Source organism: Delphinapterus leucas, chromosome 19, assembly GCF_059928025.1.
Source record: "Delphinapterus leucas isolate spDelLeu-1000000601 "Yukka" chromosome 19, BTC_Dleu_Yukka2, whole genome shotgun sequence".
NCBI classification, from domain to species: domain Eukaryota; kingdom Metazoa; phylum Chordata; class Mammalia; order Artiodactyla; family Monodontidae; genus Delphinapterus; species Delphinapterus leucas.
This window is the reverse complement of record NC_143147.1, coordinates 46,575,750-46,593,632: the sequence shown is the minus strand read 5'-3', so window position 1 is coordinate 46,593,632 and position 17,883 is coordinate 46,575,750. Positions and strand designations below refer to the sequence as shown.

Below are 17,883 nucleotides of genomic sequence, written 5' to 3'. Positions count from 1 at the left end.
ACTGCATCAAAAGGGAGAAGATCTGACTCTTAAAAACTTAACTGCTGAAAATGTTGAAGTCCTAAGTCAGATGAAGAGATATCTTTGTAAAATTTCACGTATGAGATGACTTCTTGCTCAGGCTAACACTACCTTACTCAAAAGCTGACCAATGGACTGGATGATTACAGAGATCTCCTCTAAGTTTAGGATTCTTAATGAAGAGAAAAACCCTGAAGAGGGGACCTGGGCTCCATCAGACTCAAATGGGTCCACCGAAGTCCCAGGCAGGGCTGTTGATTAGGGATCAACTCTCCATCATCTGAGAACTTTCCACTCCTCTTGCTCTAGTGGGATCTATCCTGGCTCAACACACTTTCGGGCCACCTCTTCCAGTTGTCTGGGGAATGCCTACTCAGTTGAATGTTGGTCTGTTTTAGCAACGTAAATCTCATTTATTAAAACCTAGGATAAATTCCAAAATCAACTCTTGTATACCCACACATGAATACTCAAAGCCAAACTGATAAACCCAGATTGCCTTCTCTCTCCCACCAGTCAGGTGGAATGCAAACTCATTTTCAGGTAAATTTACGAAGAGAACCAAGTTGGTTAACATGAGATGATGAAAAGCTACATGGTGCGTATGTACAGCCAAAACCCAGGACAAGTCACATCAATGACTGAGTATTGGTAAGTCGACCCAAGGCCTCCTCGGCCAGCCCACCACCCCACCTTTATCCCTTATCCCATTAGCAGAGAGCTTCATTACCTGGGTGGCCTTGTCATTGGTACAGCAGGTGAAGGCCCCATCAGCATCTCGTGGCCACTGGCCCAGAAGGTAGGAGCTGAGGATGGTGTCCAGGGAGAACGTACGCCGGACCTGGGGTGGCTGAGGCCTACACACTGGCTTTTCTGGGGCCACGGAACACGGGACACTGGCTGGAAGAGAGCACAGCCCGCACACCTGGACGTCAGCATGGAGGCAGCAGACACAGTAACCAACCTTCCCTCTTTTAGGAAGCCTCACCGGACTGCTGCATCTTCACTTATATTTACCTCCCTCCTACAGAATTTGAAGCAGCCCATAAAAGCACATACAGCGTGATGAAAGCTCTCCTGACTTATCCAGCTGGTCTTTGTCACTGGAAACAATTTACACCATTTCACGCTGGACGAGGGGTTACTTTACACATGCCTTCTTTCTCCTGTTCCTAATGGACTACAGACTGTGAACTCCCAGGTCTCCGCACTGAGTTTCCTGAGAGGACTGTTTCCCATCATTAAAGAAGTAACTGGAAGTGGACAAAAACCAAGTTTTCCTCCATCTTTTATCCTGCCTTTTATTTCCTTTTATCTCCTGCCTTCTTCCAGCACTGATTGCAAGGCTCCTATGTACAAATTCAACCCAGTTAACTGAAGGACTCTTCCTATTTCCTTCAAGACCATTAGCTCCAGGGAACCTAGGTGACTGAGACAAAGAGAACGACATAACTACTTTCAACTATCCAGGATCCAGGAGAATATCCAAGTCTTTTGGTTCTCTCCTCTGTCTCTGACTTCTGGCTAAATAGAACAAAAATAAACCAGTTACAAATCCACTTATTTTTCTTTTTACCTTGATTAAAGCTTTCTGGGGGAAGGTAAAAGTTGAAACTGTTGCTAAAATCTAAGCATTCTGGAATCATCTGTAAGTTTCAGTCATCTGGGTTGACCGTGTTTTCCGCAGCCACATTCAAAACACACTACTATCTTAAGGTCTGTAAGGCTCTTTCCTTTAAGCAGAGCAAAATGCTTTCACATCTGTACTAATCTCTTGATAATTCATGTGTGCATTAAGCACAGCAAAAGAACTGGGGACTGTAGATATAAATAAACTTGAAGAGCTTTACATTAAAAAGACACTAACAGGTTGGCAGGTTCCTCAAAAAGTTAAATATAGAATTACCATACCATCCAGCAATTCCGCTTCTAGGTATATATACAAAAGAATTGAAAAGAGGGTCTCAAAGAGATATCTGTATACCCATGTTCATAGCAGCACTATTCACAATAGCCAAGAGGTAGAAACAACCCAAGTGTTCACTGACAGATGAATGGATCAACAAAATGTGTTCTATACATACAATGGAGTCTCAAAAAGGGATGAAGTTCTGAAACATGTTATACCATGGAAGAAACTTCAAAACATTATGCTACATGAAATAAAACCGACACAAAAGGACAAATATTGTATGATTCCACTTATATGAGGTACCTAGAATAGGCAAATTCATAGGGACAGAAAGTAGAACAGAGGTTACCAGGGGCTTAGGGGGAGAAGGGAATGGGGCATTATTATTTAATGGGCACAGAGTTTCTGCTTGGGGTGATGAAAATATTCTGGAAATGGACAGTGGTGATGGTTATACAACACTGTAAGTGTACTTAATGTCACAGAATCATAAACTTATAATGGTTAAATGGTAAATTTTATGTTATGTGTGTTTTACCACAATAAAAAAAAGGAGAGAAACACTAATAATACTATCTACCTTCTCCAAATCCATTTAAATATTTACACACATTTTGACATAGTATAATCAATACGAAATGTATTACATGATATTCTGCTTTGTTCTACCCATTTCCAAGTATCAACAATCTACATATCTGTCATTTTTAAAGACTACATAATATTCCACCAAGTTGATATACAGTAGTTTGCTTAGCCCCTCCCATATTATTGGACGTTTGAGAGGTTTCCCCCACCCCAATTTGAATATCATAAATGTTATTGCATAGATAACTTTTAGTCTCAGGTTTTATCTAATTCCTTACATATTTCTAGGTCATTTTCCTCAGCCATCCTATAGTAATGTGCTCATTTAAAACAAATTAAAGGGACTTCCCTGGTGGTGCAGTGGTTAAGAATCCTCCTGCCAACGCAGGGGACACGGGTTCGATCCCTGGTCCGGGAAGATCCCACATGCCGCGGAGGAACTAAGCCCGTGCACCACAACTACTGAAGCCCACGCGCCTAGAGCCTGTGCTCTGCAACGAGAAGCCACGGCAATGAGAAGCCTGTGCACTGCAACGAAGAGTGGCCCCTGCTCGCCACAACAAAGCCCATGCACAATGAAGACCCAACACGGCCAATAAATAAATAAAAATAAATTTATTTTAAAAAAAAATAAATTTTAAAAAATAAATAAATTAAAAAAAACAAATTAAAAATGACTTATAAAAGTAGTGGGGGGGGGGTTTCCCTGGTGGCGCAGTGGTTGAGAGTCCGCCTGCCGATGCAGGGTATGCAGGTTCGTGCCCCGGTCCAGGAGGATCCCACATGCCACGGAGCGGCTGGGTCCGTGAGCCATGGCCGCTGAGCCTGCGCGTCCGGAGGCTGTGCTCCGCAACGGGAGAGGACACAACAGTGAGATGCCCGTGTACCGCAAAAAAAAAAAAAAAAAAGTAGTGTGGGGAATTCCCTGGCAGTCCAGTGGTTAGGACTCCTCACTTTCACTATCGTGGGCCCAGTTTTGATCCCTGGTCAGGGAACTAAGATCCTGCAAGCCATGTGTTGCGGCCAAAAAAAAAGTACTGTGAATTGTGGAAAATTCAAGAAATATGCAAACAAACAGAAAAAACTGCAAATCTCAACACCCAGAGATAATCACGGATAATACTATGAGATATATATCCTTGGGGGCCTTGCCTTCTATGTACGTGCATGTATGTGTGTGTGTGCGTGTGTATGCTTTAAAATGAAAAATGGGATTATACTGTACTTTTATATACTGTACTGTATTTTGCAATGAGTTTTTACCTTATATCATAAACACCTTTCCAAATCAGTATATACTGACCTACAACACACCCTTTTAAATGACCTTAACACTCTTTAAACTCTTCAAAGGCTCTCTTTCAAAGACAGTACTCATAGGCCTCGTGTTCTGGTCCCACTTGCCTTTCCTTTACACGTCACTCCTCTTCAAGATCTCTAAGTCCTGGACAAACTACACTATGCACCATCCCCACCCATGTCTTGGGCCTGCCCTCCTCTGAGGTTTTGCACATGTGCTCAGGGCTGAGATGTGATCCGTCCATCAGGGCCAGCCTAAACATCTCCACCTCCACGGAGCTTCCTGAGTCCCCTGGAAGGAATGTCTCAGGATTTTTCTGATTTTCCCCAGTACTTTGTACTCTTCTAGTACTTCCCAGCCTCTATTGGATTACAAGTATTTGTAAATCCCAGCTAATAAACAACCTGTGGCCAAGGGCTGTCTAATTTATCTTTGAACCCCACACAGCATCTACAGCATAGGGTTGGAGATTGGCAGATGCCTAAGTATTCTCATAAAATCAAAAACCTGTTACTATCAGGGAGAGACTGCTCTAACTACACCTGGGTTCTAAGTTTCTGTGCCTTGCACATCCATGCTCACCCTGCTCCCTGTGAGTAAATCCCCCTGAGCTGCTTGCCCCCTTTCCTCTCTCTGAGGCTCAGGGAGGCCCAACCTCTTTCTTCCCCTCCCTGCACCTGTCACCCAGAAAGTTAGTGACAGGCACGCTGGGTTCAAGCCCCAACTGCATCCCCTACACCGGCATTTCAGCCACTTGTTTTTCTATCCTGGGCTTAAGATCAAAAGGTGGCAATCTGGATACTTCTGGGAGATCCTGACCCATGCCGGCAGCCTGGCCAGACACCAAAATGCTGTCCTGTGGTTCTCCCAAACTGTCTCTAAGAGCCCACTGTTGAGGCGGGGGCCCTTGGAGGCAAGTTTACAAGATTACATGACAGAGAAGCAATGAGGCAGGTGGGAAGCAGATGAGCCAGAGACTGGCAGAGAGGCCAGAACACCATGATTCTAACAGCTCCTTCACTGCTGTCAGAAGAAAGAGGGCTGGGACTCCAGGGCTGAGAAAAAAGCACTGGGGAGAAAGATTTCTTGGGGCCACCTCTCTCAGCCCCTCAGCAGAAATTGCTGCAAAAACCTCCTTTAGAAATTTTTCCATCCTGAGGCCCTAAGTATGCTCTTCTGAGTTTGTGTGCCTTGCACCCTAAGTATGTATAATATTTTCAAGTTTGTATAATACTTTCAAGTTTTGCCCCCTCCTCACAAAGTACTTGTGTGTGTACAGTCTTTTGTTCTCCTAAAGGGGCTCCAGAAAGACTCATAAGGAGACCAAGGCACAGAGAAGTCCAGTCTCAGATTGGACTTGGTCACCCAGAAAGTCAGGAGGCAGTCCTACATCCAAATCCAAGCCTCCTTCTTCCTACATCAGTCCACAGGGCTCTTGGCCCTTTTGCATCAGGAGCACCTCCAAGGGTGCAGGACACCTGCCTACATACCTGAAGGAAGAAATGCCTGGCAGCTCCTTCAGGGAAGGGAGTAAGGAAGGAGACCACATAGGAATTTTTTGTTTGGGGTGTTGGTTGGTTGGTGTTTTGGAGAAGCCTTTGAAGCCTAGTGGGAAGGATTCTAGTAAACCATATGCCCATTTTTCATCTTCCCCTTGATACCCTTCACAGCCCACCTCATTGGCGAGTTACAGGAGGAGTCCAATTTCAAGGGCAGTAATCAGAGATGACATTTTACTCCCCAGCACCCCCGGGGTTGGGGAGGACCCAGGATCCTGGAATTTGGTATAAGAATCCAACCACCCATTTTGATCAACTCTACATCCAAATCTGACCTAAGTTATTCAAAAAGACTCTGAGCGCTTTGTCGGTTCTGACTTGCTCCTCCGTATACAAAAACAAAACAAAACAAAAACACGAATACAAAAAAAAGAAAAAGGGGAAGGAAGGGCGAATGGGGAGAAATCAAGTACCCCAATCCAGAACCAGCTGCCTCTGACCCAGCCCCCTCCTCTCTGCTAGGCCTGCAAGGATGTCGCTGCATCTAAGACAAACTGGAGGACTCGCCTCAGTTTCTTTTCCTTAAATGAGACCGCTGGGCCTCAGACTTATTTCTACAGTGACTACATCCTAGCACAGGGTGCTGGCCCAGCTCCTGACCAGCCGCAAGGTGACAGAATTCCCTTCTGTCTCAAAGCACTCAGCAAAGCCCCAGCTCCCCTCCAAAACCCCCACGTTCTTAGACCCTTTGAGGTGATGAAAGTGCCATGTTTCCTTCACGCCCAGAAACTAAGGGAGGGGGGCACTTTAAAAAGATGAGATTTTGACAGGAAAACTAATCTACCACTTATTTTAAAAACCCCACCCCAAATGGTTTGGTGATGACCTGCTAATTTGGGCACCAGAACTGATTAAGGGCGAAACCAAGGTGTCAGGTTCCCTCCAAACGCAACACAAACTGAAGCCAAAGCCAGACATTGACATGTTCTGTGCCATCCTCGAAGGGGCCACAGGCTGGAGCAGTGTGGCCCCCGAATATCTGGGAAGGGCTCAGGTGTGAGGGATCTGGTTCTGACTGCAGCTCTGCCCTCACTGTGGCGTGGCTGCAGCCCACACCTCATGCCCTCCCCCCTCACCAGGCCTGCTCTCCCATCGGGCAGGCAGGAGCACAGTCCCAGCCTCAGTTACCTCTCAGGGGCGCTGTAAACAACGAAAGATGAGATGCAAAAAGGCTTTAAAGTCTTCATTAGATAGATCATGTCAAACCAATTACTGTCAGTCAGCCCCTCCCCACACCACAATCTTTTAGGACTGAAGGTGTGGGTGGGGAAGGAAGAGGAGACATGCAGGGTGAGTTCCAGCCACCACTGTCCCCTGGGAAGGCCCACAGCTTCAGTGTCAGAGCCCTTTCCTTTCCTAGTGTTGGTCTAACCCAGCCAAGACAGCACCCAGAGTGAATGATGCAGGCGAAAGAGAGCCGCTGGGAGGCGTGGGCATCAGCAGCGCTGTCAGCACCGAGACCTCCCTCAGTCGGGAACATCCTCTAAGAAATCTCACAAGTGAGTGCAGTTGAAATAGGGGCTCCTGGGCTTATCCCTCCCTTATGGGTGCACCCACCGGAAAGATCTGGGGATGGGGTTCTGCCCTGCAATTGTGTGATTATGGTTAAAGGAGAAGTGTTGAGAAGTCACAACGGTTGCTTGTGGTCGGAAGATGAACTGGTTTCATTTCTGGAAAGTACCCCTCTCAGATTTGGGAAACAGGACAATTGGCTGCCCTGTCTGAGAAGAGACGCTCCTATCATGACAGGCCAAGACAAAGCAGCAAGTTGCGGGGCCCTGGCTGGGTGGCTGCGGGAGGGTGGGGTGTCCTGTTTACAGCGCTGTGGGGTATTATCGGCCCATCGCATGCAGCAGCCTCCACAGCCCAACCACCTGGCGAAGCTCCCTGGCACAGGGCCAGGCCATTTCACCATACAGCTGAGCAGTGGAGGATGCTTTGGTTCTTGGGCAACGGCAAATGGAAAACACAAAACAAAACAGCACACACCAGAGATAAGAAGCCTTAGGTGCTATCTTCCGGAGCCACTTGGCCCTGTCTCCCAACTGCTACATTTGTATGGCTTTGGGGAGAGCGGGCTCTGAGTGGAGTGGACCAGTGGTCAAGTGTCTGCTGCACCTTGGGGGACAGTGAATAGGGCAGAAACACACAAACAGCTGACGAGGGGCCTGGCACACCACAGCAGACTGACTGATTCCTTCAGTAGCAGGTTCTGGGTGCCCACCACAAACCAGCCCTGTGATAGGCACTGCAGACACGGGAGGAGCAGGACAAGAAGCTGCTGACCAAGCTGAAGTGGGGCAGGCCGATACGAGCCCCAAGGGCCAGGCTGCCAGCTCAACCTCCGGGGGTTCCTCCAGCCACTGACTCTTCCGAAGGACCACCATTTGGTCTCTGCTGTTCCCTCATATTCCTGGCTGGAAATCAGCTCAGGCCTGACCACACCAGCAAACCCCCACTGCGGGAACCCGAAGGAGGAGGGCGACAGCTCTTAGGAGGGGTCAGGGAAAGGAGGAAGGCAGCAGACGACACAGGAAGTGAGGCATCTGTGGCTGCCCTTCTCAACTTGGCCAGAGATAGACTGTGGGGTGGAGGCTTAGCGGCTTACAAGGAGAGACCAGCCGCTGACCAGAGGGTCCTGGCTGGGAATCTAGGGGGGCTACTTCACTTACTTTACTATCTTTGGGGCAATGCAGGAGAGAGAAACCTGGGAAACCAGACAAGGCTACTCTCCACCCATCCTCCATTAGCTTGAGGCTGAGTGACCCCAAAATACCCAAGAAGGACTACAGAAGGAAGAAGAGAGACAGCCAATGAGATTTCACAGGTGGCAAAAACTCAGCAACTGGCGGGCTCAGCAAACAAGTTGTCAGTCACTTTCTCATGTCACTGGGCTTTGAGGCATTATTAGCACTAGTCTTCTTGCCTTCCCTCTTTAAAATAACTCTCATTATAACAGAAGCTGTACATAGACAGGAGGAAATTAAAGGAAATTAAAAAAAGGCAGATTAGCAAAAACTGAAAAATAAAAACGATGCATGCCGCCACTCAGAAATCACCATTCTGCACATCCTTCCTGATCTCTCCCTGTGCACCTATGTGTGCATATGTATTTTTAATAAAATGAGATCTTATTACACGTTTTTCTAACAATACGCTTTTTTCAGCCACTGATCTTCACTTCAGGAGAAGCAGGCAGGGAAAGGGCCACCCAGGAGGCTGAGGCAGGACAGACGGTTAGACACTGAGGGAGCAGGCCCTGTCCTGTCCCGTCTCCTAGCTGTGATGCAGCACTTTTGTTGGGGGTGGGGGAGGCGGGGGGAATGATAACCTAGAGGGGAGCAAAGTAAAACGGGGATGCAGAATTTCTAAATATTCCCCAATACCAGATTTGCAGTAAGTAGGGGAAGTTCCTCCTCACAGCTTCACAAGGATTACTTTTCCATTTCAGTATGTGTGCTGGGATTAAACAGTGCAGGCAGTCTTCTGAGCTGCTTGCGGTCCTGTGCCGCTTAACTGCTTAACTCAGGGACATGTGGGTTTTGGAGGGAAGCTGTGGTCAAACCGAAATCCTCAATATGACTGTACAAGAGTTAGAAGCCCTCCTTGGAAAGCCCAAGGAGACCCCATCCATCCCAGCTGGGAAAATTAAACCTGGGGCTTTAAACACTTCTTTCAAACCCAAGCAATAGCTCATTTCAATCATAACAGGGAGAAGAAACTAAAGAAGTGAGATTAAAAAGAAGGAAGAAAAAAGGAATAACAGCACATTTCCCTTACCAAGAAGGCTTACCTAAAGAGAAAAAAAAAAGCGTGATATTTGTATACACATGAAAAACTTCTCAGCCAGGACCTTAATACTAACTCCATATTTAATACTAACTCCATATTTAATATTAACTCTGTATTTAATACTGTCTCCATATTTAAGTGTGTAGCTCAGGTGAAACCTTTTCTTGCTGTGTGTCTGACTCCCCAGGATGCAGACCACATCCATGGGCAGCTGGAGAGAAGGGTCAGGAGAAACCCATTTGGAGGTGTCACTATGGGGAAAAAATGAGGAATACCCTAACTCTTCTTATCAGCAAGGAGGGAAAGGTTGATCCCAAAGCGTACGTGTGTGTGTGCGTGCTCGCGTATGAAGAGTAGACAGCAGTTACTTAGACATTTGTTCAATTCTCAAGAAGCTGCAGTTAGAAAGAAAGGAAGTGGTGTGAACTTTTCACTTTTTATCTGAATTCTATGAAGAGGAGTTCTGAAGGATTTCAACATTCTTAAAACAGGACAAAATACTAGCAGTTACTGATTGGAGCATGCTTTCCTTTGGGATCTATTCGGCCTTTGTTAAGAATAGCATAAATAGCCATGGCCTAGCCTTCTCCATCTAACAGCAATCCTCACCGCCTGGCTATTTGGGAGGGATGAATTTCTGGGTGGCTATAAACTCAGAGGACAGGCATAAACCCTTCAGTATCTTCACTTCAGACGACAATCTGATTCTTATCAAGTAGAGGAGAAATCATGATGTCCACTTAGTTCTTTAAAGATAAAAGAGGTGAAGGAAGAACCAGAGATTGGGGAGGTTCATCTACAGTAAATCCTGTGACAGGACAACTGTGATTGAAACCCTACTCTGATTTTTGTTCTGAATGTGTGCGCCCCACACACTCTCAGGGACTCTCTGGGTGGGAGCCCAGGAACACCCTCGTGTAGACAGGTGAACTGATTTCTCCAACGCCACAGAGCAACTTGAGACACAGGCCTTTCTTCCCCCACAGAAGACTTTCAAAGAGCATTTCCCCCCTTGTGTTTCATTGTCAGACTAAACTGTCATGACTGTCTGGCTGCCTTGGTTCAGGAACTTCCCCACGGACTGGAAGAGTTCTATTATTTTCCCTACTGGGAATCAGCACAATCAGACCTGGGTCTCAGGGACACTGTTTTACCCACTGGGCATGTAGGGCAAGTGGAGGAAGACAATTAAAAAGGAGGGATCCCTTTTCTAGTGAGGACAGTGGAAATCGAGTGAAAGAAAAAAAGGAAGTAAGAATAGAATTATAGATCATGTTCAAATAGTCAAAATAATTTCTGCTTTGTGAACAAACCATGACTTATTTTTAGCTTCATCCAGCCTGCCTTCTCCCTGACCTCACGCAAACTGCCAGACAGCAACATATGTGTGAATACCTAGAGTTTGACAGAATTTGATGGCCTCATTTTGTTGCCTTCCCGCCAATGATTCTAAAAGCCCAAAGAAAATTTTTTTACTCCTCTTTAGAACTCACATCAATACTCATGTCCTTCAGTGTTAGTTTAGAACTGGCTTTATGCAGCTCCCAAAGTAACAGCTCAGTCAGGAGGAGTCAGCAATGGATGCCAAAACAACTGGGAGAAACACTGTGGGGAGCAGAACACTTACATAATGTACCACATATAAGAGAATAATGTACTTTTACAAAGGGAAATCTGGTTGTCACCACCTCAAATGATCAAACTTAGCATTACTAGTGATGGACATTCTGACACTGTGTACCTCCTGAAGCGATGTATTATGAAGTACACAGCTTCACCCACGAAATGTTCATGCCCAAGATGTTTTACCTGAATCGGATTGGGCCCCAGACTTAACTTCCCACTTGCAGGAAATACAGGAGATGGAGGAACAAGTCAAGTGCCATTGAAAGGGAACAGTCACAAAACTCCAGAATGTGGGACAGCTAGGAGGCTGTCCACACTTTCAATAAGTCAGTAATCAAAAAACCTGAAAACAAAAAGACAGGGATGGGAGGGGAATTTTAAACAGATTTTTTTAAAGACATAACCAAACGAGAACCTTGACTGGACCCTGGATCAAAAATAAAAACAAAAAAGCCACAAAGAGGAAATCTGAAAATGAACTGGATATTAGATAAAATGGAATTATAGTTTCCTTATGTGTAATAATGATATTATCATTATGTAGAAGAATGGTCTTATTCTCAGAAGATGCCCTTGAAGTAACGGGCGAAGTGTCAAGATATTCACAACTTGTTTTCAAACAGTTCACCAGAAAAAGTGCCTATGGATGCACATATGTGTATGTCTAGACACACATATACATAATACACACAAGGAGGGAAGAGAGATTAGACAATTGTGGCCAAAAGTTATCAATGAGTCTAAGGTGAAAGATAAATGGATGTGTACTGGGCTTACAACTTTTCTGCAGGTTTAAAACTTTCCAAGATAAAGCTGTGAGGGAAAAAAAAAAAGAACCGGCTTAATTTGGAATTTGGGAAGACAGAATTAACTTCACTCCTTAGCAAGGATCTAAACTGTTTAGCAGTTCAATCTTGGCAGGTTTTAGTCAAATTCAATTGGTTCACTGTTCTGGTCTTCTAATTTGGGGAAAGAGAAGGTGGGCAAGAAGAAATGAAACAGTCAATGAGGCTTACTAGGAGGCAAGGAATTGAAGGATGTAAATCAGTACAAGGTAGAATAAAGATACTAAGGGAAGGAGACTTTAAATTAAGGAGTGGCAAAAAAAAAAGAAAAAAAGAAGTGGCATGTCGGGCTTCCATGGTGGCACAGTGGTTAAGAATCTGCCTGCCAATGCAGGGGTCACGGGTTCGAGCCCTGATCCAGGAAGATCCCACAAACCGCGGAGCAACTAAGCCCGTGCGCCACAACTACTGAGCCTGTGCTCTAGAGCCCGTGAGCCACAACTACTGAGCCCATGTGCCACAACTACTGAAGCCTGCGTGCCTAGAGCCCAGGCTCTGCAGCAACATAAGTCATTGCAATGAGATGCCCGCGCACTGCAATGAAGAGTAGCCCCCACTCGGCACAACTAGAGAAAGGCTGCACGCGGCAACTAAGGCCCAATGCAGCCAAAAATATTAAAAGAAAAAAAAAAAAGTGGTATGTCCTCCCAGGAGAAAGACCCAGATTGGGCACAGAATTAAAGAGTTCCTATGATCCAGAAACACAGTTGGAGTTGGATATAACCTCAGATATGCCCCACCAAGTTACCCTGGGCGTCCATTTGCTCATTCATTACAGGAACGTAGAAACCAGTGAGATCCCAGGGAAGATGGGTAAAAATAGCTAAAGCGAAGGTAGCTAGATCCCAAGAGGAAGATGAAGTGAATTAGAATTTATGTCTTCTTCTGCATGAGTGTAAAAAGGAAGGGCAGAAGAGACTTAATTAGAGTAGGAGAGATTCCAGTTAGATAAAAGGAAGAACTTCCTGCTCATCAGAATGAATGAGGGAGATTGTAGAGTCTGCCCCTGAATAGCTCCAGGGAGAGATCATTACATGCCCCCAGAGGTCTCAATATTCACCCACCAGAAGGCAGAAGGTCGTACCTAGAGAGTTTGAGCCTCCTCTAGTTCTAGAATTCTCCAGCTATTAAAGGGTAAATAAGAGATGGCTACTGACCGATTCAGCTAAATTGAAAGCCCCAGAGCCCATGCTGTTATCCGGGGCAAAATTAGTTAAGGGGGAAAAAAAGGCACCAAGTCAAAAGGAGATATGCCTTACCTAGGCTGATCAGACAGCTGTGTTGTGCGCTCCCAGACCATCTCTCAAACTTCCTCACCCAAGCAAGAGAGTATAAATAGTGCTCAATTTACCTGTGGCTCGCCACAGGCAGAAGGGCTGGTCACGTGGTAACTGCCGAGTAGACATCAGAGCTCAGAGGGCAGGTTTGCTCACTTGCTACACCTCAGTAGGTCTGTCAGGACCTCTGCTCTGGTTCATTTTGCTCTGGGCTGGGGGGTGGGGAGGGGGGCTTAAAGGAGCAGTTACACAGTTATGTCCCTCAGGGCCATGAAGGTACAGTCACAGAACTTGCCTTGCCTTCAGGGTCGAAAATCTTATTAGGGTTAACTCTGCACAACCCTCAAAGCTTTGAAAACCTGCGTGGATCATTTTGTCCCACTTGCAAAATCTTCTCTGGTTAGGTCCATCTCTTAAGTTCTACTGCATCCCCAGTTTCAAAAAGGAAATACCTGAGAGACCACTACATCCCACCTAGTGATTCCCTACCTGGCCCCTGGCATTCTGGAACTGATCCACCCTGACCCCAAATCCCAGGCAAATTCCCAGGCTGGGCCTGGTGGAAAAACCCCAGTGTGTGCTGGGCAACATTCCAGGGCAGCCCCTGCTCTAAAGCCCTGGTCTTGCTGGTTGCTCAGATCTCCTAAGGGAGGCTCAAAGGTTATATAGTGTCTCCAGGGTAAACCTTGTCTGAAACACAAATTAGATGGTCCCTCTAGAAAGAGCCTTGAAAGGTATGACCTTGGGAAGATTTTTCCTACCCTCAATGTCTGCCTGAGACCAATGATAACTTCATAACAGAAGGATGCTTGTCAGGTCACCTCTCCCCATGTGCTTCCAGGCACAAAGGAGGACATGGCAACACATACCACTGGATGGTGAGTTACACCATCTTCCCCTCTTACAATGGGCTTTGTATCTGCTCCTAAATCAAAAGCTGCTTAATAGTAATGACACCTTCTTTCATAAGTCAGGTAAAGAAAAGGCTTATCCTCCTGAAGCAAGAGGAGAATATGATCCAGGGAAACAGTCTGGGGTGTTAATTACCAAGACACCCCATCCATGCCTCTAAGAACTGGAAGGGAAAGCGCAGTGGTCCCAGTCCCCTCCAAACAGACAGCTCTGGCCATTTGCACGGCAGCTCTAACACAGACCTCTACACTGCAGACAACCCAGTAAGTTCTCATCCTCCTGCAACCTGTCCGGATTCCAGATGCCATCCACCGGGCGCTGATTTTGGAGTGGGACAGAGCCAAGAGAATACTGGAGACAGCCTATATAGCTTGATAACTGCCTAAGGACAAACAATCTAACTTTATAAACTGGTGTAATAATATAGTAAATGCTCATGGGTCTATTTCACAGAACTGGCTGGAATCCATGAAAAAAATCCTTTGATGCTAACTTAACCACAGTCTCACATTCTAGGGCGGCTGCAGGGAGGCATTTTAGATAAAGGACACATAGTAAAGATTCTCCAAAAACTGTTCTTTCTATGTTAAGAAGTAGAGTCAGACTCATTCACTTACCCCAATTCTGGAAGCTGGTGGGAAATGTCAGTAAGCAAAAATGTCAGGAATAATTCTAGTGCCTTCAAGGAGCACAGATGGATGCAGAGCATGCAGTTTGGAGGGAGAGAATAGGGGCTGGGAATAAACAGTAGTGTCTGAACCTCTAACTCTGCTTAGCGGTGATTACCAGATCCACCCCTTCTGGGGCCCTGCGGTTAGTGGAAAGTTTTCATTGACAAAGAGTGAAGCCCTCCCTTTGTGTATGAAGTTGTAACTCCGCAGGCTCCTGTACATTCACAAGGCGGTGGGCACAACAGACCGACTGGTACACAGGCAAAAAAGCTGTCTGGCCTGGCCCATAATCTGACATTGCTTTCTAGACAAAACTCAACTCCTTTTGCCCTTGGATCTCTACCATAAAAATGCGGAGTAGTATTACTCTATGGCTCTGGCACATGAGAGCCTTCCAATTTCATGTATTTTAAGAAAATGAAGAGAGTTGAGTGAAGAGCAGAGTGAGAGTTTTTCTCAGAATGAGGAAGCAGGTTTCCCTAGAAGGTACCTGGACATCCTGAACATGCTCAGTGTGGATCAGCAGCCTGCTGCAACCCTGCTAACCCCACTGCCGGGTCAATGTGGGGCACGGACTGGGCTCAGACACACGGCCGCAGGTGCCCAACGGTTCTCAGAATCTGATGCCAACCTTGTCCAGCTCGAGCAGCAGGGACAAGCTGCAGTCTCCTACTATAACAGTCAATACCTGGGCCCAAATCCTGCCTCCGCCTCAGTGTGCTACATGAACTCAAGACGAGTCACTTAACTTCTCTGGGCTTTGGTTGTTCTTTCTGTTAAATGGGGAGAATAAGATATGTTATAAGGATGATAGAAGAAGCTTTAAAGAACTCCTGGTACAGTCAAATTAGTCTAGCATATATTCATTTTTTAAAACTTTTTATTTGGAAATAAGTTCAAACATATAGATGTAAGAATAAGACCAGTACCCAGAACACCCACATGCCCTCTACCCAGATTTGCCTATTCTTAAACATTTGACCCGTTTGCTTTATCATTTGCTTTCTTTCACATGCACTTTTCCTCACATACACACTCATACACATGCTCTCCCCTACATTCACACCCAGCACCCACACATTCACACTCAAGACACACACACAGACGCTCACATCCAGATACATACACATACTGTCCTTTGTTGGGGTTTGTGTGGTGGTCTGTCTGTAAACAATCAGGAGGGACAGGAGGGTGGGAGGTTCGAGGCGAAAAGAAAGTAAGGGGGCCGTGCTACTTGGTGATGGGTCCACAGCCCTGCTCCCCGCTCCCTGCCTCCAATGCAAACAGCAAGCCCTCGAGTGTTCTGATTTAGAGATGAACGAGTACACGGACAGGGACCAGGAAAAGTACTTGTTACATAAGGTAGTTGGTCACTCTTTTCCTCTGAACGAGAAAAACCACAAAAAACAACAATAAAAGCATTTAGATGAAGCATGGAAATAGCTTTATTATGTAGAATCATTTTTATAATATTTGTTATAATGGGGCTTTACCTTATGCAGTTGGGAAATAACTGGGAAAGGAAGGTTCCACATAAGCATATGGTTATTAGAATATTCAAGAATTCTACACGAAATCTGGTTTTGTAAGAGAAACAAGGAGGTAAAAGCTGCCCATAACCCTCTCTATGAAGCAGGTCAGGCACTTCTCCATGACACCACGTCCCTAGTTGGAACTTTCTCCTGAGTTCAAGTCCCTTCTGGTCCCCTTAGTGGGCACACACTTGTCTCATAAAGGCACTATCACGTATCACAACGACTCCACTCCCAGTTAACCTAAAGCTAGGAGAGGGAGACACGCCCAGGCAGAGTATGGCAGGGGTGGGGGAGGTCTGGACCAGCCGTCCCCTACATGGAGGACTAAAGTGTCACCTATGACACAATGCCACCTGCACCTAGCCCCCCCCACCACAGAAATGCACCACCCACATTTACTCCTGAGTGCTTTTGGGGGGTTCCACATAGTTCCACACAGAAGAAAAACACCCTTTCCTGTAAGCTCCATCTTAAGAGTATCTCCCTGACATGGCCCCAAGCTCAGTAACCATGACCATGACCCCACCGAGGCAGGAAAACCCTGCCTCCTGGGCCCTAGCTGTCCCTGGTTAGCTTCTCATTCCACGTGGAAATTGCATATCTACAACCAGTTGGAAACACTCAAAAGCTGTCACCACATCACACATATAATGTAATAACCATCACCCTCCAATCAGCTGAACCAGGTGGATAGTTACTTATGGGGTGCTGAAGGAACAAACAGACTTCTCTGCAGCCCATTTTCCTCTCCAATTCTCTTCTGGTCAGTTGAACAAATGAAGCTTTGCTCCTGGGATACAGGTGCAAAAGCAGAAGGGAAGCAGGCCGGTGTGTGCTGGGCAGGCCGCAGAGGATGCCAGCCTGAGGGGAAATTCCCCACAGACTCTGCATACGTATGTGGGAAGAGCCCTGGATCAGGAGCAAAAGGGCGTTATTAGTCACACGGTCTTGGGCAAGTCACTTCCTCTCGGGGCCTCAGTTTCCTTATCTGCAAAAACAAGCAAATGCCACCTGCACCTGCAGGACTGTGGCAAGGCTGAATGAGAAACGTTCCAGGGTACCGACTGCGAGCAACAAAGAGCTAAACATGCGGAGCGCGTTGTCAAAACTAACACTATCCATACTCTCAGCTTCCCTGAAAAATGCAGGTGAATTTTGGGGCCTTCCAGGGTTGGGATCCACAGACTCTTCCTTTCCACAGAAGCAGCTGCTTTAGACTTCTCCTGTGAACACAAAACTCCCCAGGATTACGGTTCTAATGAGAAAGAGCCCAGGGGCTGCCTTCAGCATTAAGATGTGCACATACCACATGGATGGCCTCCCGTGGGCCTCCTCTCCCCAACTTCGAAATCCAGACGACATGATATTGTGAAAGCTCTCTGGTTGCATCCCCTCTGTCATGCCAAATGCTATGCACTCCACCCTCAACTCCAATTTGTGTGTCATATCTGATGGGCATGAGTTACAAAGACAATCCCAAATGGGGGCTGGGCGTCAGGCTCTCAGCCAGCTTGCAGGTGTAGGGCAGGGAGCGCATGTGCTATCAGCCGCAGTCCTCTCAAAGCCGTGTGGGCGATCAAACACACATAGAGCACAGAAAACTCTTAAAGGGAAGGCAGTGCGGCAGGTTGGGAAGAGAAGGGGGGAGGAGGGAAGCGAAGCTGCCTTTCTTTCCTTGCAATCACATTTTCATTCTGTTCAAAGTTACCCACAGCTGAGCAGGTTTATAAAACCATTTTGACTAAGCCACCAGGCCCGTGGTTGGCAGGGGAACACAGGCTCCATGGATGACAGTGTAGGTATCAGGGCTTGGGGAATGACAGTGAGCATCTCTTTCCAGCATTT

General features: G+C 46.4%; 1 protein-coding gene across 2 annotated transcripts in view; it reads right to left on the bottom strand.

The window, feature by feature from the left end:
- FAM117A (family with sequence similarity 117 member A) overlaps positions 1 to 17,883 on the bottom strand; it is a 42,680-nt gene that overhangs the window by 16,692 nt on the left and 8,105 nt on the right. For both annotated transcript variants that reach the window (XM_089901112.1, XM_022557732.2), the window contains exon 2: positions 752 to 921. In XM_089901112.1, coding sequence (XP_089757238.1) covers positions 752 to 921 — 170 coding nt within the window. The remainder of the gene's footprint in view (positions 1 to 751; positions 922 to 17,883) is intronic.